Source organism: Cygnus olor, chromosome 3 (genome assembly GCF_009769625.2).
Source record: "Cygnus olor isolate bCygOlo1 chromosome 3, bCygOlo1.pri.v2, whole genome shotgun sequence".
Classification (NCBI taxonomy): Eukaryota; Metazoa; Chordata; class Aves; order Anseriformes; family Anatidae; genus Cygnus; species Cygnus olor.
Genome location: NC_049171.1, coordinates 47,761,680 through 47,787,183, shown reverse-complemented (window position 1 = coordinate 47,787,183; position 25,504 = coordinate 47,761,680). Strand labels below are relative to the sequence as shown.

General features: G+C 41.9%; 1 protein-coding gene across 3 annotated transcripts; it reads left to right on the top strand.

The window, feature by feature from the left end:
- Nucleotides 1-2,661: 2,661 nt before the first annotated feature.
- Nucleotides 2,662-23,537, top strand: BEND3 (BEN domain containing 3). 3 transcript variants are annotated; one of them, XM_040554389.1, is made up of 4 exons: nucleotides 2,662-2,757; nucleotides 12,741-12,785; nucleotides 13,250-13,473; nucleotides 18,570-23,537. In XM_040554389.1, exons 2-4 carry the CDS (start codon nucleotides 12,752-12,754, stop codon nucleotides 20,820-20,822), a joined length of 2,511 nt encoding a protein of 836 aa, XP_040410323.1. In that variant the 5' UTR covers nucleotides 2,662-2,757; nucleotides 12,741-12,751; the 3' UTR covers nucleotides 20,823-23,537. The 3 variants fall into 3 exon arrangements, with proteins under 3 accessions (XP_040410323.1, XP_040410325.1, XP_040410324.1); XM_040554391.1 differs by lacking the exon at nucleotides 13,250-13,473; XM_040554390.1 differs by lacking the exon at nucleotides 2,662-2,757 and having other exon boundaries at nucleotides 3,662-12,785.
- The last annotated feature ends 1,967 nt before the right edge of the window (nucleotides 23,538-25,504 follow it).

Sequence of the window (25,504 nt, the reverse complement as noted above, 5' to 3'; positions counted from 1 at the left end):
CAGAACTGGTGTTGAAAGTGCTTTCGACATCACATGCCGCATCCCTGCCTACCCGGTGCTGCTGCAGGCTATGGCGAGAATCTACAAGAAGGGAGCCCTGCTGAAGGCTTCGGCTTGGGTCCTTGCTTATGCTGAATGTATGCGGCAGAGGAAGCAAAGAGGCCTCTGAGTTTGGGATCACTCTTTCATTCCACGTTGCCGTACCATGCTGCACCCTTCGGCACGCCGGGCCCCTGCTGCAGCAATGACCACCGTCAGCTTCACCGCTGTTGGGGGATCTCAAACCAGGTAGATCCCCTGAGCTGACGCAGAGATGGTGGTCCCCAGGGGGAGGGCCTGGCACCCGACAACTTCTAAAGGTAAACTGCTAAGGACCCTTCACAGTCACCCTTGTGAAACTCTGCACAACTGCAAATGGTGTTTTCAGCTTTCATGTTTTTCGTGGTGTTGACAGCTGAAGTCTCGTTGCAGTTTGGTCAGGTGAGAAATGTCCCATTGTTCGCACTCAAGAGTAATGGTGATTTTCTCCAGATGAGTTCTCCTGTTGGAGCACCAGAGCTTCCTGCCTCGGAGACCTGGAATTTTCCAGAGGTTGCCGCAGTGTCACGGAGTGGCTTTTGAGCCAAAGGCATGAAGGGAGAAAAATGAACATTTGAGTGAATGAGTTGTGCAGCACAAGTTCAAATGGTGAAGAAAATGGGAGTTGTCTAGCTGGGAAGACAATCTAAGCTTGCTACCTGCATTGCCTGGAGACAACTTGGCTTGCTCCCTTTTCAGTGAATGCTGTTATCGCAACAATATGCTCGTGTTTCTTTATGCTTAGCTGAGGCCCTTCAGGTCTCCTCCTGGGCTTGGGTCCCTAGTAGCTACAATGCCTGGGGCCAGCACTATAGAGCAGAAATGAGGTGGAGTTCAAACTGGCATGTATTTTCTCAAGGGCTCTGAAATTGAGTTTGGGATTCGGTTGGCATGCTCTGGCCTTATGGTTGCCTTTGCTTAATCCCACTAAGTAAAGGATTTGAGTAAAATCCAACTGGGATGCAGCACTACTTAGCAGCTGGGCCAGGTGTTAGAACATTATACCCTTTAAGTAAACCTTCGGTTAGCTTTACGATAAAGGCAGAGGGCAAATCATACCGTAAACTTCATAGTGCTAACAGACTCAGAAAAGTTCCTGGGAAGTGCTCTTTATCTCTAAGGAGTAAAAGAATTGCTAGGGGTCTAACGCTTGTCTTGGTAACAAAATGTATCCTTCATTCAAGCGATCCATCAGAGTAGTTTTAACGTTGGTAGTTCCTGGTTTTAAAGGCTCCTTCAAAACAGTTGTCTATTAATAACAATAATAAAAAGAGCAGCCAAAGTTAAAATCAACAAACCATTGTCTGGTAGGATTATTCACGGAGTATGACACTGCGAATATGCCAAGAGCCCAAAATTCCAAATTTAGAAGAATAACCACATAAATGGAAGAACGAAATTTTAGAGAACTGTTTCTAACGGAAACAGCTAAAACCTGAAACATTTTTTAAAGATCCACTCCTCATATTGCTCAGTCTGAAGGAAATTGGAAATATCTAGTGCTGAACAGGGGCAGCAGATTTATCTGAGATTTTTTTTTCCTGGAAAGTTATTTCTCAGTTGCTTGACTTGCATGTTTTTATATGTGCTCTTACTAGAAGAAGAAAAAAAAAAAGTTCGCTTGTTAGAGTGAAATGCAGTGTCACAGATAACAAAAGCTTTATCTGCAAAGTTTACAGCAAAGGTGTTTTGCCTACACGTTCAGTTTCCTTGCTACTTCTGTTTAGTGGTTCTTTATGCTGGAATCCTTCGCCCTTCATGGCAGGACCCGTCCTCGGCTATTTATTTTTAATAAAGTAACACCTTTAGCCTCAGCTCTGGAGAAGGTGAGGCGATTACAAGGCAAGCTGTGTGATTTTACAAAAAACAGAGCTATTTAACGTCCCCAGATAAGTCCGTTGTGCAGGGAGCCCCGCCACGGGGAGCTGTCAGCGCTGACACGCCGCCGACCCGCGTCCCCACACGCGAAGCGCACAACTGGACTTTATAGAGATACGTGGATTTTTATTTATTTATTTATTTTTAACCGTGGATTTTTATTTTTATTTTTTTAACCGGCGTGCCGTGGGTGCGCAGAACACACACACGGGTGGTGGTGGGGGGGGAGCCGAGCCCGGTCCCGTCACGCCGTGAGGGGGAGGCAGCGCGGGCTAACGGCCGCCCAACGGCCGCCCAACGGCCGCGCGGGGCCCACGTGCTCGCGCGTGGGCGAGCCCCCCCACCCCACCCCCGGCGGCGGGGACGCGCGGCGCGGGGTCCCCCCGCGCGTTCCCGTCTGGGGGCGGTGTGGGGGGGGGGGGGGTTAAGGAAGGTGTGTGTGTGTGTAAGGGGGGGGTTGATAGCGCCGCGCCCCTCCCCCTCTGCCCCTGCCCCGGGGCGGCGGGTGGCGCTGGCCGCGGCGGCTCGGGGCCCGGTGTCCTTGTGCGGAAATGACACACGGTCCCGTCACGTCACGCGAGAGCGCAGCGCGCGGACCCTCGCACACAAAGGGAGCCGGGCGGGGGGCTGGGGGCCCGCGGGGGTGTGTGTGGTGCGTGTGGTGTGCGTGTGGTGGTAGTGGGGGGGGGGGGGCGGGGGGGGGGGGGCGGTGGGTCGGGGAGAAAGGCGGGCGCTCAAGCGGCGGGACCTTCTCCAGCCGCCCGCCCGCCCCCACGCCGCGACACGCCACGCCGCGCTGAGGTAAGTCCCGCACGGCCCCGGGGGGAACGAGCGGGGAGCGGGAGACTGCGGGAACGCGCCCCCCCCCTCCCTCACGGCCGCGCGCACCCCCTCCCCCTTCACCCCCCCCCCCCCCCAAGTGGGTGTCGGTGCGGCGGGCGCGGGCCCTTTGTTCGCCGCCCGCACCGTTGCCATAGCGCCGCGAGGCCGCGGGGCGCCTCCATCTGCGTGCGTGAAGCGGGGAAGCGGGGGGGGGGGGAAGAGAAAGAGACAGCGCGGGGCGGCCGCGGCGGCACCTCCGCCTCACCTCGCTGCCCCCCGCCCCCCCCCACCCCACCGGCCGCATGGACCCGCCCGCGCGGGGCGCTCGGACCGGAAGCGCCGCCGCCCGCCCGCCTGACCGCCCGCGGAGCGCGGCTCCCACCGCGGAAGCGGCCCCGGCCGCCGCGTGCGGGGCGGCCCCAGCCGCAGCCCCCGCCTCGGGGCGGGGCCGCGCCTCACGGCGCCTCACGCGCGACCACGTGGCAGCCTCGGCCCGCCGTTAAACGGCCCCCGTCGGACACCCCCCGTCATTAAGCACCCCCTCACTAAACACCCCCTCATAAAACAACGCCCCCTCACAAAACAACACCCCTCCCTTAAGCGCCCCCTCATTAAATATCCCCTCATTAAACGCCCCCCTCTCAAATACCCCGTCATTAAGCACCCCCTCACTAAACACCCCCTCATAAAACACCCCCTTACTAAACATCCCCTCACAAAACAACACCCCCCCGTTAAGCACCCCCTCATTAAACATCCCCTCATTAAACGCCCCCCCCCCCCCCCCTTAAACACCCCCCCTCCCGGCATCAGGCAGCCACGCAGTGTGATTATTTTATTTTATTTTGGTGTTTTTTTTTTTTTTTTAACCAGGTGTTTTCATGGCTTGGGTCAAGCCAGTGCATAAAAATGACTTACTAACTTTTTTATTATCTTAAGAGAGGGTTTGAAGCGTTTGGGGGGTCAGATAGGGCGGTATTCTGAAGTAAAACATGACGATAAGGGGAGGGGGTGAAGCACTGAGGAAAACGGGCTGCTTCGCGCAGATCTAAAAGAGGAGAAACCAAACCAGCGTGTTAATGCTGGAAATAACCTGGGTTAGCGCTACACCGACCACTGAGGTTGGCATTAGAGAAAGTACGCAGGAGACAAGGAGAAAATTTCATCTTCAGGCACCACGTAGGAAACCTGTGCACTGATTCTCTTATTATCACTTTTAAACTGCATCTGTGCACACGGTTTAAAATGAAACACAAAAAAGCCCCAACTTGAGAGCATGCCCTGTAAGAGCAAAATGTTGCCCTGTTGGCAAAGTGCCGTTGTTGCAGATTGGCTTCAGTGGAGACCTGAAGCTTCCTGTTCTCCTCTACTGGGCAGCAAAGGAGGTTTTCAAGCTATGTTAAGTATAGGGATTTTATTGTCCATAAGGGCAAAGCTTCCAGCAGCAGCTGCTCGTTCTTTTACAGATATTTTTTTCATGGTTTTAAAACTTGTTGTGGTTGCATTTTTAGTTAAAACATGATTGTAATGCTGGAATATTGTTTTCTAAGGCACTTAGTGTTTCTCCTGCAAGTATAGGATATCAAGAATACATTTTATTGAAAACCTTCATTTTGGGGTCACTATCAGCACCCCTACTATCACAAAATTGACAGAATAGAAACCATCTGCTCTAAGTATTCTTTATATTCTCTGTGTGCATTTTGCCCTTTGTTCAGGTAACTGAAGCAATATTATTATTTCATGGTTTCTTTAAGATGAGTGGACTATTTGAAATCAGATGGTATATATTTTTTAATTGACTCAGTTTCGGGTGTCAGACTTGCATCTTCAACCTGCTACCTGTTCAAGTGACTTCCCATGCCTTTTCAAAATTCCTTTTCAGAAAAAAGTCATAATTTATAAGGAGATTTGACAATGCATACAAAGCAGAGTCAGACGTTCAGAGCGAACAATCCAGATTTCTTTCTTTTTTTCTAATCTGTTTGTTGCAGTAGCTTTAGGTGTAACTTGGCATCAGTAAGTGAAGGTGTTTCAGGTAGTAGTATGCTGACAGTGACCTTCTCCAGTTACTTATTCTGAACTTTGGGCAAATGAGGATGCTGGTGAGGTTTTCAGCAACAGGAGGATATTCAGACAGGAAATAAAAACATTAATGAAAATTCCAGAAAGCCCAGAAAAAAATGTTTGTTTTGTTGTGTTTGAGAAGGCCTTGTCAATGTTCTGCAAGATTTCCAGTCAAGTCACTGACCCTCTGAGCAGGAAGCAAACATTGCCTCTAATAAGTGCACTTGAGGGCTCAGTTTTTGGAGTGGTATTCATGTGTGATTCTGTTAAATTGAATTTGGGTGGCATTGGTTTTTTAGAAATTGAAGGAATCAAATGTACCCAAAGAATAATTGTAATAGTGAAATTACCGAACCCAGTGCTGCGGGTAGGAAGTAGGAGCTCTGACTGACTGGGCTCCCAGGCCAGACCCAGAATTTTCAGTCATTCAGGTTTGGTCCCACGACGCAGCAGAAGGGAGAAAGGCACTTTGGACAGTCTCTCCTGGGACTGGAAGGGCTGGAGGAGCCCTCCTTAGGAGCAGGTGCTTGCTCTCGTTATTTCAGAGAGGTGGGCAGGGCTCGTTCTGAGACATCATGATGGACAGTACATCTACTGTCACCGGGCTGTCAGAGCGCTCACCACTCACACCCTGCCCGCGCCTGCTTCCAAGACCACGGGCTTCCCTGTGGAAGGGTCAGCCGCTTTCTGTGTTTTTGAGCCACAGGACAGCACGGGTTAGAAGGGACCTTGAAAGATCGTCGGGTCCAACCTTCACTAGAAAAGGGAGCCTAGGTGAAATTATCCGTCACCCTGTCCAGTTGTGTCATGAAAACCTTCGGTTAAGAGGACTCCACCATGTCTCTGGGAAGTGTGTTCCTCTGTAAAAAATACCTTACATCAAGACAAAAGCTCTCCCAGTGAGACAAAACCTCTCCCAGGGCTGCCTGTACACATTGCCCCTCACCCTCTCCGTGTGGCTCCTTGGGTAGAGAGTGCCTCTGGCCTCTTTGTAGCCACCCTTTACTAGAAAGCTGTGATGAGTCCCCCTCGAGCCTTCTGCAGGGTGGATAAAACGAAAACTCCTTCTGCCTTGCCTCATGGGGCAGGGTCTTCAGCCCTTTGATCATCTTTGTGGCCTGCTTTTGGCTGCTCTCCAGTCTGTCTGCGTCTTTGTTTTTGGGTTGTGAGGTTTTGAATTGTTTTCCCCAACACGTGCTTCACGTGAAGTGCAGGCAGAAACCCCGAGACAAGGAGCAGGACCTCAGGCTCTTTACTGTCTCATGAGTAATCGCTGTCCCTTGCAAAAGATGAGTATACACACAGCAGTTTTGGTTGGCTTCAGGTAAACCACAAGGTAATTACGGAGCATTGTTATCTTGTGATAAAGTTGTGTTGCAGGGAGGCATGTGTAAGAGAAGGAGCTACTTTTTTTTTTTTTTTTCTGTTAAAAGCAAAGCAAAATAACAGCATTTCAGTGTACTGATCTTGTAAAATTTAGCCAGTGTTATCTCCTTAGACTATCAGCTTTTTCGGCGTTTGCATCCTTTATTTAACTTTACTAGGCTACCTGCTTGTTAAGAGGAGTGTTCTACCTTTCACTGCATGCCGAAAGCAAAGAAATTGAACAGTGTATTCCACGTAGGCTTTAAACCCATTCTTAGTGTTACTAGCAAACACTGTGTCAGATCTTTTGACCAAAGTGTATACAACAATTCACGTCTTCAGATACAAACAAAACTCAGGTAGAATACTTCTCAGGGAAGCCCGTGAGTTTTTTGTGTGAAGCAATGTACCACCATGAGGCAATAAAAGGAATAAACGTCTCACAATACACAATGTCTAAAAAAAAGTTATGTTATTAATTGTTATTAATAATAACATATAATGAAGAAATAGAGACATTCCTTCCAACCCACATGGGATACTAAAATAGTTAGTAGGATCATGTGCGGTCAAGAAGCAGCATCTACACATTTACCATGCATTAATGAATCAAACAGAACAATGTTTTGCAAGCATTTAAAATTAGCAATAGAAAACTTCTATAAAACTGATAACAGAAATTCTTATTAGAGTATATTAGTTAAGATAATTAAGATTCATTTTAATATTGTGTTATGTAATCAAAATTGCATACCGCATCTGAGCACTTTTATCCTTTCCTACGTGTTTTTTACGCTACATTTTTTTCCACAGTTGTCAGAATTTACTACACTGGATGTGGGTGTTTGTGAAGTAAAGAGTTACCTTTTAGTTACAAACAGTAGAGGAACAATATTTTTCCCGTTCTTGTTTTGTTCTGCTTTTGTTTTTTAAGTCAGCGCTTAAAAGTGATCAATCAGGCTTCCTTCAAGAATGATTGCAAGGGCAGAGAACTGCCTTGATCTTGAATTATCAGCAAGATCTCGGAGAACTGCCTTGATCCTGTATTATCAGCGTGATCTTTTCCCTTTGCATTTTGTTCACAAGGCAAGTAGGAAAAACATATTCCACGGCCAACTAATTAGTAATTGTTAGGTATAAATAGGAGGAGGAGAATGTCCATCATGGGATGATTTAAGTTAGGTTTATGATTCAATTTGCTTTTATATCAATTATCAGTATCTAAGTAAACGAAGTTATTATCGGTAACTAAGTAAGCTTTTATGCTACTTTTTTAAGTAGCATTATACATTGTGCGGTGTAGCATACGAGATGACATGAGTCTGAAATACATTTGGAGCATGATTTGCAGTTTGCTCCCTTATTCATAAATCTTTTGTACCTAAGTGTTTTAAATCCTTAAGGCTTCTATGCATATTTCAGGAGGCACATTTTTGACAGATGGATCACATTTTTTGCTCTATTTGCAACAGCAGCAGCAAGGTAGTAGTTAGCACTAAATGCACGGGGGAGCGTAAACATTCCCAAACCTCTTTTTTATAAGGCATTATTCCAAGCTCTGGAACTTGCAACATGGAGCTATGTGTTGAGCTTTTCTATTAGCAATGGGTATTTTCGTCTGAATGCTTAATGTTGTTACCAAAATGGTGCAACACAATTAAGTGTCATAACCTGGGAAGTCCTTGAAATAGAGGCATGTGCCTGAGTGATGTGAATGGAAGCAGGGATTGTGCTTTCCCTTCATTGAGCTCTCCCTTTCCCATGTCTAATCTGTTGAGAAGGGAGGGCAGGATCTATGGGAGGGGGGTTTGGGCAATAGCGACAGCTGAGGTGTGCTGGGACCCCTCTTCATTCCCAGCCCCCTCGCACCCCAGCCTTCTGTTCCCCGTCCCACCTGCCCTCCAGCGTGCCTGTTGCCCGGTGGTGAGACCACTCTTCCAGGATTTGGGGACCTGCAGTCTTGTCTCCGCTGCAAAATCGAGAGCAGGAAAGTAAACCAAAAACAGCCCCACAGGTTTTCTAGCTCCCAAATAGCTCTTTCACCATAAATACCCCGTGCTTATTTATGACCGTCCTCTGCGAGAGTCCTGAAGTACCAAGCGCATTCTGAAAATGGCTGTTGAGTCTCAGGCAGTAGGCCAGATGCAGACTAGCTCCTTGTACAGCAATCTCGGCAGAAACTTGGTGTCTAGAAGCTGTAAACACCTTCAGGTTCAGCTGGTAGCTGAGTGGGATTTCTGGATCTTGCTGCAAGTCTCAAGATCACAAATCAAATGCTTAGACTGGTGTCTAGAGTTAGACTAATGCGTGTTTAATGTATTTGAAGTAGCCTGAACACGGAACAGGAGGGCACAATGCTATCTATCAGATCAGTTCCCTACAAATAAGCTCATCATATGTTAGGTTAAAAAGAATAGTGTTGTTTTTTCAAATCATTTCAAATCTGTTCACTTCTGTTAGAAAAACAAAGCTTTAAACAAAGCTTCTTACCTTAAGAAGACTCCTTTTTGGTTCATCTTTTTTAACCATTTCAAAATCGTAAGGGTGAGCCTAGAGGACAGAGGGAACGCCTGTGTCTTCTTCCCAGGTGAGGGCTGGCACCACACAGGCTGCACTTCATGCCTCCTCGCTGACACCCAGAGGTACACGTACCTGCAGTACCAGCACTAGTAGCTATCAGTTTAGATGGGAAGGCGAGTGCCTGCTGATAAGTCAGGAAGGTATTTCTTTTGGGGACACTGATCACATGGAAGTTACAAACCGCGTATTGTTGTTGAGAGTTTTCAAACAGATAAAACGTAGGCAGCAAAATCTAATGATCTGTTGTTCACGTTCTGGGGATAGGGTCCATTTACCTCTTCTTCCCTGGGTGTTGAATTTGTCCAAGTGCTACACATCTCCCTGTCCATCCTACGTGAGGTAGGTTTAGCTAATGGCTGTACTAGAAACAGACTGCCTCTAATCAGTAGCGGTCTCTTTGGGAGAGAAAGTGAGAGCACTGGCTGTTCGCTTCATCTTTAGTGTTCGGAGGTGCACGATCCATCACCAAGGTTATAAGAGTTATTCTTTCAGAGTGTTTTACCGTAAGCATAAAAAAGAATGTGTCAGCTTACCTATTCTGAGCCTGTTGCATTAGTTGTTTCTAAAAGGTTCGCACATTCTTTGGAAATGAACTCTTTATGCAAGATGGACACCAGGGAACCTACAGGAAAGGCTCCTAAAATAATTCACTAATTTCAGTATTTACAGGCAAAACTCTAAAACTTGAACTTCTGGGTTTATGTTCATAATTCATAAAATGTGATTTTTTTTGGTCAGTTTAGGTGGAAATACAAGAAGTTTCCGCAAAAATGTAGACATACATGTGCACAGCCAGCTCCAGTCGACTTCATTAGCATCAAGATCTGGCTATTAAGGTGCCCGCTCCTGCAGGTGTTGGCATGATTTGGACCCCTGCATCCAGGCCCCCATTTCACAAGATGCGAGCCCAGTGGTGTCCCAGCATGACCGTGCTGCTCGGAGCCTGGCCTGATTGCTTGCCTGCCCCGTTTCTTCCCTGAATTAGGAGACAAGTGGCCCAACAGAAAAAGAAGTGAATTATTTTCTGTCAGTTTATCGAGCTGAAAGAGTTCGGTGGAGGGTGGGGTGAGCAGCCATGCCTGGCAGGGGGGGCAGATGGGACCGCGTGGCAGGAAACTACAGGGGCAGCTGACTCCTGTCTCTCAACTGCGTGTGCTTAATTTTCTCATAATACCTAGGTTCTTACAAATACCACAGAAGATAGGAAAACAGATAGGAGAGAGATTACTAGGGATCCCAAAAAGGAAGAGGTTGGAGCTCATGCTTTGTTTGACACCCAAGAGCTGAAATATGAAGTCCAGTATTTCCTGGATTCATCCAATCCGACGCTTTTTTACTATCTGCTTTTATTTTCATTCTGGCAGTTTTCAAATAAAAAAAAATAGCTTCAAGTAGTAGCACTATGTTTCAAATACATGGAACAAAACGTTCTGACTTAATATTATTTGACCTGAGTTGGGGATAGCTTGGCCTGCCCGATGTTGTGTCCTTTAGAAAGTTAACAGTTAACCAGGGTATGCGATTTGCTTCAGTTTTCACTTTTTTGCAGTTTTAAGCAGTGCTTGTTCAGAGCCTCATTTATCTTCTCATTACAATTTGCTTCTATTTTCTTAGTATTCTCCTAAAGCATTCTTCCTTTTTGGATAGCAGCAGTAGTAATAGTTACAAGACAAATACATTTCCATATATCCTCTCCTAAATATTTTGTGTTGTTCCCCCCACCCCCGCTTTTATATTCTGTTCTTCTGGCTCTGTGTTTACCAGTACACCAGCTAGCAGTGATCTGCTCTGATAGAGCTGTCCAGGATTCGGCTGGAACACCTGAGCGTTTTGATTTCTGTTGTAGAGCACTCGGCAGTAGCAGCAGCTGGTTTGCTTGCTTTCACCTTAGGCCCTCATATAAAAGATTGTGTCTCACAGTTCTTGAGCGCTTCCACATTTTGGTTTTGTACCACGTCCCTTGGAGCTAAGCCTGATGCAGTGGAAGGAAGGTCTGGAAATTGAATGTCAGTGTATCTCGGATATCAGGGCAAAATATGAACTGCTAGTATAATGTGCTTTTCTTAAAGTCCAACATAGCTTTTTGATGGTGCTGTACAAAATACAACGTCTTCTTAGGATTTTTCATACAGGACTTCAGTGGCTGTGTCTAAATTCATAAATACTATTGAGCTAGTAAGGCTGGGTATTAGTCACGTTCTTACCAGGTGGCTTAGCAGTTGTTGTGGGCCCCTACAGAACTTGTAGAAATTTAAGCAAAGTGATTTTAGTACTGTTAAGCTGGCATAATTTATGTGTGGATCAATTCATAAATGCAAGTCCCAAAAGAGGGGATTATGGTGGGTAGGAGGAGGTATCTGGGGGGTTTATAGTAGCTCCGTGTACAGCTGAGGGATACTTTTTCTGGTGATGAGATGAAGACAATCTCACGTTATCCTCTTAAGGATGCCCTTTACAAGGCTGTATGTAAGGGCCATGTTGAAGACGAGTGTGTCAGAGGATATTTGGGTTTCTGGAGTGGCCCAGTATGAGCAGATTTTAACTTCATGCATCTTTTGTTTGGATGTGTGCTACCTGTTGCGGTGCAGTCATACAAAACCTTACTCTGAATGTGATCGCATGCTTACCATTAACAGCCATCCGTGGGTGACAAAGAAAAAATAAATTCACAGCTACTCAATATTCAAATGTTTTAATTTTTTTTAACAATATTGTGAGGTTATATTTTTTTTTAAAGTATTCAACACTATTTGAAAATAAGGGAAAGTGGGTTTTTTCCTAAAACATACCCTCTTCCCCCTCCTCACTCAAATCTCTCATTTAGATTTCATTGTAATTCTCACTCATAGGCTGTGTGTACACTTTTGATGGATTGTTTGCTTTTATTCACCTGCTCCAGCTAGAAACAAGCCTCTCTTCCTAGTAATATTGACAAATTTCAGGCCTTGGTTAAAGGATAGACGCAAACAGTTTAAATAAAACTGTACGAAGAAGGAATCTAACTGTGGAAATTGTAAAGTAATAATAATCCGGCCAAGTAAACATAAGGCTGGGCGTAGATGAGCGTGAGTGGTGTGTGACAGTTTTCCAGTCACCAGTTTACCAGTTGAGAGTGTCAGGTTGCAGCTGTGTGTGTACCTCCTAAGGGCCAGGGAGCTCGCATTAGGTTATTTGCTTTGCCGATCTCCACAAGACTTACAATATCTTTTGGGAACATGTCCACAGACTGATGTTTATCCCGAGTAATTATCCAAATTAGTTTTCAAGGAAGCAGAAATAAAACTGAGTCTTGCATATGAGAAGTAAGGTTAAAATCATGCTAGGATAAGACAGATTATTTACTTTTCCTTACAAAAAAAACCCACAAAACATTCTTACATTATTTAGAGGCTGTTGGCTTACAGTAAGAAAAAAGGTAGTTACTGCAGATCTACAGGTTGCTCAGTTCCGATTAATGCAATCTGTATCAGAAGATCAACGATTTTAAAGTGAAAACTTATTCCAGCATATGTATATTCCACTTACTTCATGATGAGTTTTACTTATGCGATGACTTTGGGTCACCCACAATGACTGCATGAAAACATTTGACTGTAATAAGTGGTAACTTAGTACAGGATGGAGAATTCAATACAGATAACTTTCATTTCTGTACTGCCAAGATACTTTATAAAGATGTTTAAAACAACTTTCTCAATACTGGAAAATCACACGTTGTTTTAAATAACTTCCTAGCCATCGTGTGTTGTCTGCAGCAGAGTTCACGTGTTGACAGGTCTATGGCTGGCAATGGAATTTACTGAAAATCCCTAGTTACTGCAAAAGTCCATATCCATGGGCTGTTAACGCCCAATGGCTGTGGAGTAAAAGTAATTACCAAAATAGATGTAGGTGTGTCCGGATTCCAAAGATGCTGATACCTGGTTTTGTATTTTTGTTTTGTTTTTTAGTGAGATAGAAGATGAATTCAGCTGAAATCACTGATGATGACGAAGGTAAAATATTGTACCACTGTGTAACTTGCAATCAGGCAAAAATAATTGTTGAATGGAAACCTTGTAATCTGACAACGAATGCACTTGGATCAGGACAAATTAATTTAATATTTTCTGAAAAGCTATCTAAAATACACCATTATCTTTTTTACTCATTATATTTTCTGCTCTACATCCTTCCTCCCCCTCCAAAATATCTTCCTACTGTAACTTTATTTGTTTATACTTTAGACTCTTCTTCGGGGAAGAAAGTGTCATTTACTGGATGACTGTTTGGTTCCTAGCATAATAAAAGCTTGACTTTGGGGTGGCCTCAGCATACACTTATTGTGCAAGTCATAAAAAAAATGATGTTCTTCAAAACACATTTTCATAAAAAGAAACAAAACACAAAAGATTGTATTAAGGCTGTCATGGTTTTCTGGAGAGAGTGCTTTATCTTTCTAAACCTTCTCTTTTTCCAGTAAAAATTCCTAAAAAAAATATTGTGAAAGTAGAAACAGAAAATGAAGATGAAGCTCTAGACTGCTCGGTAACATCCAGATCTTCTGAGAAACACTCACTGGATGGCGCAGTTACTTGCCTACAGGATTCCAACAAACGGAAACAGACCTCACTTGGTTGTGATGGTTCAGGGAGCCAGCAAGATGTCTTACCCAGTGTGAAGAAAAGACGCTTTACACAAGAGGTGACTTCTCTATACATGACTGTGTGATTTTTCTGTTCATATTTTATAGGCTAAATTCATTGCTGTTATAAGCAAAATGCAAGTCATTTAACTAGATTTGCATTAATAATGAGTCTGAGTCAAATATGGCTGATCTTGACCCAGTTCACAATCAATACTTGTCTGGGCATTTCTTAACGTGGGAGCAATCGTATCTATGAAATACATTTACAGGTTAATTCATTCATTTGAAGTATATTTTTGTTGTTTTTCAGAGAACGTAGGAGCAGCTAGGGATTTGGATTAACTGAGTATGACTCTGAGTACAGTCCCTCTCATGTCACACAGTCCTTCAGCTGGATCCTCAGTGGTAGCATCAGGGCTGTAACTCTCTTCCTTCCGTGACACAGATGTCAGTGAGACAAGCATAAATTTATGTATTACTTGAACAGTAAAAATTCAGGGATGCAGAAGACTTCAGCATACCAAGAATGGAATGTATTACAACTTCTTCAGCATCCCAGTTGTGACAATCCAGACGTTTGTCCAGCCAGTGAAGGAGATTCCAAATCTCTTCAGTTATCGCCTTCTAGTGTTTCACCTCCCTAGCGATTGGAGACGTTTTCATTAATCTTTGTTGAAACTGAGCAGGTTTCTCTTTGTCCTTGTTCTTTCCGGTAGGGAGAGCAGTGACCATCTGTTCCTAAAAAAAAGTCTTCTGCACGTGGGAAAACTGGTGTGATGCCGTCCACCCTTGGCCCTTCCTTTTCTAGACTAAAATTCTGTCTCTTCAGCTCTTCTTCAGGAGTCACCTTATATTTTTGTTGTTCTCTTTGAGATTCCCAGACGGGTAGTGGTCAGTGTTGGATAGTCAAATCTCTCCTAACACCCTCTGGAACAGTATAATGACCTCCTGTTTTTCACACTCAGCACTTTATTAAAATAACCTAGATTCAAATTCATCCTCTTTTGAATAACTTCAAGCCCCGGGTTATATTTAGTTTATGACCTACTCTAATGCACATATCCTTTTCTGCTGTTCTGCTACTTAGCCAGTTACTCTGTGTTGTGTTTGTGCATTTCATTTCTCCTTTCTAGCCATAGCTCTTCATATTTGTTTTTCTTGACTGTCATCTCTGTAACTTCTTGGGGCTCTGTTTTTATTCCTGAGTTCCTGTGGTAGGTAGGTTTTAATCTTATAACACCGTTTCTTTCTTTTTTCCTTTCTCTTTTACTTTTTGCAATTATTTTACTTACAATAGAAATCTTTAAAGAGCTGCATAATGGTCTCCAAACTCTGCTTTCTTTGTATTTCACTGTTTGCCTTTAATACATTTTAAAAATTTGTTTGAAATGAATTATAACCTTGGATTTATTATATCAGAAAGTGACCCAGTAACAGTGATGAAAAATCATTCTTGACTGACCTCAGTGAATCAGCATGTTTACTTAAATTAACAACCAGAAATAGTCCTCAATGCTAACAACGTTTTTAAAGTGCACTGCTTTTCTAGTACCAATATTTTGTTTCAGTTGATGACTTCATTAACTATTTCTGTTTAAACAGATAACAAGATATTTTGGAGAATATTGTGCTTGTAGTGTATTTTTACTACATATCACATAGGCATCTGTATAGGATATAATTAGAGCTGTACTTTTTATATTATATAATTATTCTATTGGGTTGGTGATTATATTACCAGATGACTTCCTATGAGAAGACATTAAACTTTTTTTTAATCATTCTGATTGTCATTTCAAAATCAGAAAATATTTTTCCCTAAATTCCTTAAAAATAATTTTTAAAAATCCCAAGTAGGAGAATATAAATTAAAAAAATGCAGAAGACATTTCCAAGTTCTTATGTATTTGATAGATTTTAAAAATACTTTTCTTGCTCAAATATATTTATTCTTCTTTATTTGTATGCTAGAGTATTATGTTCTCTGTTTTTACAGATATTGGGACTTTGTGTATAAAGCGTGATAAAGCTCATAAATTACCTGGACTTTAACAGTGAGGAGAGCAATAGCTAAACAACTTTTAAAACTTGGCTTAGGACTCCAAGAGATAATGTGAGAGATTATTTCATAATGAATTATATTGGTCAGTGTTTACCAAAATGCTGCATTTTGGACATTTTCAAAGAATGTATATAAAACAAAAATTTTCTATGCAAATGTGATGTATAAAACAGCACAATCTTATCTATATTGAATCTTATAAAAAAATCTCTTTGGTTGTTTTTTGACCGTACATTAAAACTGATCGTCTTAAATGGAAGTGGTATTATCTGAAATGCAGTAAAGACACTGAAGGCACTAAAGATCAGTGTCTTTAAAAATTACAGGCGGTTAATTTAAAATATTAAATACTAGGGTAATTGCAGAGTTGAAGAAAAGCCCCATATTTATGCTGTGAATAGTGCTGTTCCCAGATAGAAACTGTATAAAGACACAATAATTGAAAGCAAAAGGGAAAGACGATGAGACTGCTTCTGAAATAGGAAAGGCTTAAACGTAGGCCCAAATGTGTTGTCATCTGTTAGCCGAACGTTGACTGTGTGCTTCTGAAATGCAGATACCCAAATCCCTCCCGCAGACAGATCCAAACGTTGTGAGCTGCCTTAGTGAAAGGGCAGGAGTTCTGCAGCCGTCGCAGCAGAGGTCGGCCGTGGTTCTTGGCATGAATGCAGCTTTTGCTCCAGAGCACCGCATCCAGATCCGAGAACGCAGCCTTTCAGAATATTCACTGTCAAAGTGCCATAAGATACTGCAGTCAACAAATGTGTGCTGGTTAATACGCATTCCAATATCGCTTTATCCTGGCTCTGTGTATGGGGTGTGCAGTAATAGAAGGTACCCTCATATTGCCTAGATTTATTGTATAATTAAATAAGAAAAAAAAAGGCAGCAGGAGTTCTGAAGAGAGCCAACAGACTGTTGGTGACCTTGGCAAGCTATTTAGTAAAGGATCTGAATGAATCATGCTCTGTCTGTGAGTGAATATTTGGAATATTCTCTGTAAACAGGAATGCTAGCAGAAAAAGCTAGCTGCTTAGGTAGCAGATTTCACTTGGTATCAAAAAGTATATTCTCCAGAATTGGAATTCTGTTTTGTTCTTTTGATCCAAAATGGTTAAAGAAGTTTGTAGCTCAGCCTGGGTGTCTGACTAGGCAGCAGAACAGCCCATGGGTCCCTATTTTCCGAGGAGATTGTCATGACCTGCTTTCAGGTGATGTCCGCTTGGGAGAGCTAACTTACCGCCTGGAAATGCCTCTGTTTCTCCACTGACAAGCACAGGGCATCTGTGCTGACTGCAGGGCCAGAGTAGGAGCCTACAATTAGCTGGGAGCAATTTGGATCTCAGTCAGCCTCTTGTGTTCTGGTGTAAGTCACAGCGAACTGATTTCAGTGGGGTATATCGTACCTCCTGCTGGGGTAAAAGCCACACCTGAGGTGCTGGTGGTGGGGTACCCCAATTCTGGCTTCTTGCTGTCCCCATAACAAATGTGATCTACAGTCTTCTAAATGGGACCTGAAAGTCAGGTGTCCTAAGCACCACCGCTGCTAAGGATTGTGTGCACCGAGAAATACATTGCCTTTATGTTACGCTTTCATTTGCCATCTGTCCATCCACACAGCTTTGAGCGCACACACAAATTTTCATGTGTAGGGCTGTACGATGTGAATGAGAGCAGAATTTGGAACCGCAACTCCAATTTCATTGGGTTTGCTGGTTCCTAATCTTGGAGTGAAAAACAGCTTGTTCTGTTTGAGCATGCATTGCTTTAGAAATTGAAAAGTAATTAGATTCAGTTTGTCTCTGGAGTAAGCAGATGCCAAGTATGAGGACACATAGGGACCGGGCTAATTTTGTGGGTGTCACGGTTCTGTTTTTCAGAAAGGAACATTAATTCGAGTTCCTCATTGTAGGATGTAGTGGAGTCTTTGCTAGCATTTCAAATTGTTCATGGCTCTCAGCTCAGACCTCAAGTCTGTGTTCCATTCGTTTTAATACTTGAATGCAAATTCTGTATTTTTTTAAATCTAATTAATGTTCTGTGAAACAAGCCAAGCCAAAATGTTTTAGTACAGTCTTTTCTAAAATCTGTGAATGTTTTCTCATGTTTGGATTCTGTATGGTGAATTTTGATTATGTTGTATCTACTTAACTTCATAAGAATTATTTGCAATATCCATCTGTTTGAAAAAAAATATAAATCCCCAAGCCCTGCATATTTACTGCGAGTTGATGAAAATGCTTGCTTCAGATTTCAAACAATGAGGTAGAGTTAGAAATGATCGAGAACATGAATTTCTTAAGAGCTGACTCCTGTTTTTTATATAAACTATTTTAAAAATTGTAAAGCCATGAATCTAAACTTCTCTGCCTTTCAGAAATAAAGAGGTCTTAATTAAGCTTCTCTTTTTAAAAAGTCAATATCAAGATAATCCTAACTTTTTAAAAAAATATTATTTCGATAAAATATTTTTTAAAATTACATTCTTAGAACTTTTTAAGAGTTGTACACCATTATAAAGATAAGACAAACAACAACAACAACAAAGAAAAACACAGTATAAACTTTTCACATCAGAAAGAAGAGAATAATAATAATTTTGGTGTCTTTGTGGTGTAGCCTTTATGTTATTTTCAAAAGCTAACCTAAAGAGAGTGCTAGAAACATTAAATGTAGGTGGTGGAGGCAGTGGCAAGGTCACAGGACGAGGAGTCAGAAAATCTAGATTCTATTCTTGGCTCTCCTGCTGACTTGTTGCCACCCAAGTCCTCTACAGCTCAAGATTCTCATGCACAAGGTGGAGCATAATGATACTTAATTTGGGAGAGTATTTAGAGCTCTGTGGGTAAAGAGTGCTAAGGATTATAGTTGAATTTATATCTTATGGTGAAAGCCATGAGACAAGAGAAAATGAAAAAGACAAACAAGGCTTTACCTTATTTTTGTTGATGTATTTTTCTAGTGAGTTTATTAATTTGATATGTGTAACACACAAATAATTTTCATGTAACAATGCCTGCTTAAGGGGCACATGTCTATAGGTAGTATTTTTAAGGCAGTCTTACTAATACAATATTTATTCGTTCAAAGGGCTGCAATTCAAACATGAAGAACAGAGACGCTGGCTCGCCCACTCAGGTAAATACAGAGCAGCCAAGCAAGAACAAGAATCCTAATATAACGTGGCTCTGTGAAGAAGAACCCTTCAGTGACATAACCACTTCGTCTTACAAGAAACCTCTCTATGGCATCTCACACAAAATTACAGAGAAGAAGAACCCCGCAGGAGCGGAGCAGTTTGCCTCTTACGACCTGTATGAAAAAATCAGTCCCAGCAGTCCCTCGCATCTTCGGACTCTGAATGACCAACGCAAGAGGGACTCTGCTGCAGCCATCGCCGCAGCAGCTGCTGCTGTAGAGTCTGACCCAAATATATATTCTTTGATACAGAAAATGTTCTACACACTGAACACCCTCAATTCCAACATGACTCAACTTCACAGTAAAGTTGACCTGCTGTCTCTGGAGGTGAGCAGAATTAAAAAGCAAGTCAGTCCGGTGGAGTCCGTTGCAGATTTCAAGCCTCCCCCCGAGTACACGCTGACTTCTGCAGAGCTCAAACAGATCATGGATCAAAGCACGTCAGGGGGAGACCTGGCTTGCCGGTTACTAGTGCAGCTCTTCCCAGAGCTCTTCAGCGACGACGAGTTCAACAGAAACTGCAGCGCGTGTGGCTTTCTTAACAAAAGGAAACTTGAATCTCTTCATCTGCAGCTTATCCGTAACTATGTGGAAGTTTGTTATCCTTCTGTGAAGAATACAGCTGTCTGGCAGGTGGAGTGTTTGCCTCAAGTCAATGATTTTTTCAATAGATTTTGGGCTCAAAGGGAAATGGAAAATAGTCAGCAGAGTGTGCAATCATCTAGTTTTTATGATACTGAGCAGGTAGAATCCTCTCATTTTATTGACGATAAAGAGCAGGAAGAAGCTTTGTCCTTGGACAGGAGTAGCATCATTGCCTCAGATTACATTCTGGATGCTCAGGATCTCAATGAATTTTTAGATGAAGCTTCTTCTCCAGGGGAATTTTCTGTTTTTTTGTTACATAGGTTGTTTCCAGAACTCTTTGACCACAGAAAATTAGCTGAAAGGTACAGCTGCTATGGAGACTCTGGGAAGCAACTGCTGGATCCTCATCGGCTTCAAATAATCCGTAGGTACACTGAAATTTACTTTCCAGACGTGCAAGAAGAAGAAGCCTGGTTGCAGCAGTGTGTTCAGCGAATAAACGAGGAGCTTGAAAATACGTATATGGATGGAAGTGAATGCGATCAGTTGAGAGATGACTGTTACGATTCTTCTAGTTTACCAGATGATGTATCAATCATAAAAGTGGAAGATAGTTTTGAATACGAAAAACCCGGTAGACGCTCAAAAAAAATCTGGCTTGTGCCCATTGACTTTGAGAAACTTGACTTTCCCCCTCCTGATTTCGATGTCCCTGTCCCAGATTATCTGTTGAACAAAGAACAGATTAAAAACATATATGAAAGTAGTCTTTCCATAGGCAATTTTGCCTCTCGATTGCTGGTTCTCTTATTTCCTGAACTGTTTACGCATGAAAACTTACGGAAGCAATACAACTGTAGTGGGTCTTTAGGCAAGAAACAGCTCGATCCCACTAGAATTAAATTAATTCGACATTACGTGCAGATACTGTACCCGAGGGCAAAGAATGACAGAGTGTGGACGTTGGAATTTGTTGGGAAGCTTGACGAGAGGTGTCGGCGAAGAGACACGGAGCAAAGACGCTCATACCAGCAGCAGCGGAAGGTCCACGTGCCGGGGCCCGAGAGGAGGGAATTTCTCAGCTATGCAATAAACCCCGAAAGGTTTCGAGAAGAGTTCGAAGGGCCACCGCTGCCACCCGAAAGAAGCAGCAAGGATTTTTGCAAGATACCACTCGATGAACTTGTTATTCCTAACCCAGACTTCCCTGTGCCTTCTCTGTATTTGCTGTCTGATAAGGAGGTGAGAGAGATAGTACAGCAGAGCCTTTCAGTTGGAAACTTTGCTGCCAGGCTCCTTGTAAGACTCTTTCCAGAACTCTTTACTCCCGAGAATCTCAGACTGCAATACAACCATTCAGGTGCTTGTAACAAAAAACAGCTTGATCCTATCAGACTGAGACTGATCCGTCATTACGTGGAAGCGGTTTACCCCGTGGAGAAAATGGAAGAAGTATGGCATTATGAATGTATACCGAGCATTGACGAAAGATGCCGGCGTCCTAACAGAAAAAAGTGTGATATACTGAAAAAAGCAAAGAAAGCCAAGAAGTGACAGGCTCTTGAAATTCCTAAGACTTTGACCACTAAATTATTGTCAGGATGATGCTTTGTTTTAGCCTGAGGGGCCTGTCAGGGGCTGGGGTTGCTCAGCATCTAGGACAGTTAGGCACTAAGTTTGTTGCATTTTAACATGTGTGTTGCATCTATGTGGGCACGGCAGCAGTGGGAAGTGGCTTACTACATTTGTACATGGGTGAAGATCACAAGTCATCGGTGACAGAGCTATTAATGACTCATTAAGAGCATGACTTTCACTGGTGCAAATACATGTATTGAAACTGTATTATTCCACTCCCCATTTCTGCATCTTCCTTTTTTATCACTTTCTAATAATAAAGATTTTTTTTTAAAAAAAAACATTGTGCTCTTCAGGGGCAGTTTTTCATTTTACCCTTATAAACAGTCATGTTAGTTCTTTTGGAGTTTGAAATTTAAATTTAATTTAAATTTACTAGTCTAATTGTTTTTGAAAGTGCCATATTCATTGAAAATCATTGGAATGTCTGACTTGACTTCTGCAGTAATTGCAGCTTTACATTTGTTTTGTTCTTGACCATACTGAGATACTGAAAGTAGTAACACTGTGTCAAAGAATGGATCAGAGTGATGTAATTTCCGTTTTTGACTGTTACCCATGTTTTGTTTCTAAACGTTCTGAGAATTGAACTATTGAAGAATTAAGATGTGAGCATGGACACAATGTGAATGTTTCTTTATGTTTCTTTATGTTGACACCACAAGCTTGATCCTGCCCCTGTGAGTTTTGTTTTTTGCTCAGTGTCACTGCTGGCATGACTAAGGATGGCTTGTACGAGTAAAGCCAGCAGCACAGACCCAAGCCTATACCCATGGAATGTATTGCCATTGCCTGCTTGCCACTCTATTTGCAAAATGCCAACGACAACAACAACAACAACATAATAAGCAACAAGAACTTAGAAAAATTTTAGACCTTACTCTCTGTCAAAATCATGATTCCAACAGTTTCCAGTGTTAATAATGAATTGAATATATAAAAATTGCAAAGATTACATGCAGAGATTGGTTCTGCGATGAAATTGAATGCTACAGGGTCCCCACGTACGAGCTGTGGTAATGTAACTCATTGTTTGCATCAGTGCAGCACCATCTGGATTTTTCAGGTGTAGGGGTACTGAGCTCCCTCACTTTGCCAAATTGATTTAGTGTAATTAGTAGCTATTTGGAGACATAATTGTGTATGTATAACTTAGGTTCATACAGTCAAGTTTGCATCATTAATATGTTCAAGTGTAACAGAGACCACCCAGAACCCAGTGTGACTCTGCTGTATGATTTGTCACTGGAGAGCACTGCTTTAAAACTGGTTTTCCTCCTTTTTTTTTTTTTTTTTTTTTTTCCTAAATACTGAAATAAATGAAATAGGGAGTCAGACATGAATTTTTAAGTCAGTAGGGACGGTGATTGCCTACTGACCATCACTGGAACACCTTGGAGCAATTGTTGACGTTCTCTGTGGTCCTTTTTTGTTGTTTACTTAGGTGGGTCATAGTATCAAATTCTGAGTCTGTTCCAGTGTAATTTTCTATTTTAGCATTTGTAAGAAAGTACAAAATAATTGATATTTTTACTTCGGATTTTTAGAATTTATTGTTCTTAGAGTCATATTGATCCCTCCCTTTAAAAAGCAAAACAAAACATTTTGTCCTAATGGCAAGTATTAGCAAAGTATATCATGTTAAACCAGGAATAAATCATAATAGATGGTAGCATTTGCTCGTTTTCCCCATGTGCTAGCAACATTCTCAAAGAATTTATGAAGAAAGTCATGAATGTACTAAATAATACACTGATACTGTTTATATCCATTTAAATGTTTCCTGTTGATTTAAATAATAGCAGACCATGCACAAAATGGATATCAGAGCAAATATGGCTATAATAAAATGAAAACATTTTACCAAAGATAAAGAACTGATACCACAATGTCTGCATCTTTCATTTTAGTGCGTAAATTTAGCAAATTGAATGTATCAGAAACCAAGACTTTCTCTTGTAATTGTATGCTACCTAGCACCTCTGTGAATTTTTTTTACATGCACTTTTATGGGAGACATAAACTGACAGAAAATAATCAACAGCCTCTTAATTTTGTGTTGTTAATGCCTGACCAGAAGGTAAGAAATATGAAGTGCAGGTTTTCTTTGTAATTTTCTTATCTTAATGTCATGCATGTTTTACAACTAAGTGATTTTGAAGCTCCCAAAATAAGTCGATAGATGTTAAACTTTTGTACAATTGACAGATGTTACTAGCTAGCATGCAAATTTGAGACATACTGGCTTTTACTGTAGGTGTGGATATTTTAGAATATTTTGAATCACCCTCTCCTGATAAGGCACAATCAGTCCATTTACCTTATAGACTAATTAGTGAAAAAGAGATTTTTCACCTTTTGAAATGGCATTTTCAAAAGTGGGCATGGAAAGATCCTCACTGTTTTTTCTCTTAACTTCTGTGTAATTGCTGTGTACATTCCTTTCATCTCACTGTTCACAACCTTTCATGATTTGTTTGATTGTATGCTTTATGACCGATATCAAGAAAATACAGACATATGGGTAGTGATGTAGCTCACTAAAGCTCACCCTTGCAGTGCATCTGAAGTACAGCCACTTCATCCAGTTGGTCTGTCCTGTAAATAAATTAAAGTTATATTATTTTCATACAAGAGGAATGTTGTCTGGTGATTGCCTGACTACAGTTACACGAGCAGGACTTTTTCCCTATAAAGTCTGTTATTAAGATCTGAGATAAACTTAGCTAGTCAGATTGACTACATACTTGAAAATACCCTGCTTTGCTGCAGCCATTTTTTTCTGTCTTTCAGAGTTCTTTTGTTTAAAAGAGTATTTCCATTTGGAAATAGTAGGAATATTGCTAGATATTTAAATGTCTGGAACATACACGCACTAACTCCCTATAGATGGATGTTACTTTCTGCCTCTTGGGTCAGAAGATCCTGCTAAGGTGAATAATGTGTCTCTGTCTACCTATAATTTAAATGTATCACCTTTGGATAAGCATCGAATAGCTCGCCTCTAACAGCTTTCTGAAAGAAAAAGTGTAATACCTCCTAGCTGTGTGTTTTTGTGTCTTTCCCATCCCACACAAATTTAAACCTTGTTTAGAAGCATTGTAAAAGATGTAAAACAAAACGTCAAAAGGGAGATCAGGTACACGTTAATTTATTGCCCATTAACTGTACTCAGCTGTTAACAAGCTTTCAAATGAGGAAGAGCTCTACTTGAAGTCGGCCACTTTGTTACGCTTAATGCATCATAGCCACCCATGTTTCATGTTCCAGGAAATGAATATATATAATATATTTCTAGATTTTTATTTGTTTTTTTTTTTTTCCAGTTATTGTTTGATATCTGTGTTGTAAGAGTGAGAAGCAGAGTTGTGTCCTCAACACTACAAAGGCACACCAGGTCTAATTTCATGCTGGAACAGGAGGCTAACATTAATTCCACAGTCCCGAGAAGCACAGAAAAGAAATGCGCAGGTTTTGTTGATAATTTATTTTATTTAGCTTTTATTTCACTGATTAAAGGGATGTGAAACAGCCAAAAAATTCAGTATGTCTTAAGCTTGCCAGTACTGAGGATGTGGCGTAAATTAACAGGTGTTCTTACTTACCATGCACATTTCAGTAGATTGCATTTAAAATCTATGGTAGAGCAAGTGTGGTGGCAGGTTCAAGCCTATGACTTTGCTGAGTAAAAACTTGATCACTGTCATGGCCAAAATTTCTTCCTTTCTTCTGTTTGACTTTGGTTTTTCGTTTGTTTGTTTTTGGGTGGTGGTGGTGGTTGTTTTTAACCATTGTTACTGCTCTTCTGTTGGCACTAACACAGGAATGCAGGTATGTTTTCTACCTCATTAACATTCTGAGAAAAAAAAAAAAAAAACTTTAAATGTGCTTGAAGTTGTTTAAATGAATAGCTTTAGTGCCCTCTCTTAATTCTGTCTTAGGATTGTCTTTGGCAAGAAGGGCTGAGAAAAAGAACCCCCCCCCCCCATCTATATGTCTTACCTAATCGCTTGTCCTAGTAAATGTCAAGATACACTCTTAATATTTACAGTACTTTTGAAACTTGATCTTCTCCATTATAGAAGTTATTCACATAAACTTCCCACTGGTAGTGCCAGTCTTAATTTCTTAGAGACGTTTCTTACAGGCTACACAATTCTCACGGTTATCTTTGTCGCAGCTGTGAGGGGTGGCCTTCTGCAGCAGAAGGCTGTCCCACCACCGGAAGTAAACCCCTCCTACCAAAATCAACATCCCATCATAGTCAGAACATTTTCCTTGTACCTCATCCGACTGGCAGATTAGCCCCTATGCTGTATTATTTTTATCCAGCGTATCCCTTCTTATTTTTTTGGCATTTTCTAGGTGGTGTCTCTGCTAGTTAGTGGGCATATAAGCAAAGACCTGTGACGTGGACAGGCCACCGCTTATTCCATTTCCTGATCTGTTTCATGATGCGGCCATGGTCCCCACTGAGCACTTTGCTTTCATTAACAGCAATCTGAAAAGACTTCAATTCTTATGGGACGGAAAGAGCTGTAATAGGAGTGAGATAAAGCTGTTTTGGAGAATAATATGCTCTGTCTTCCCCCCACCCC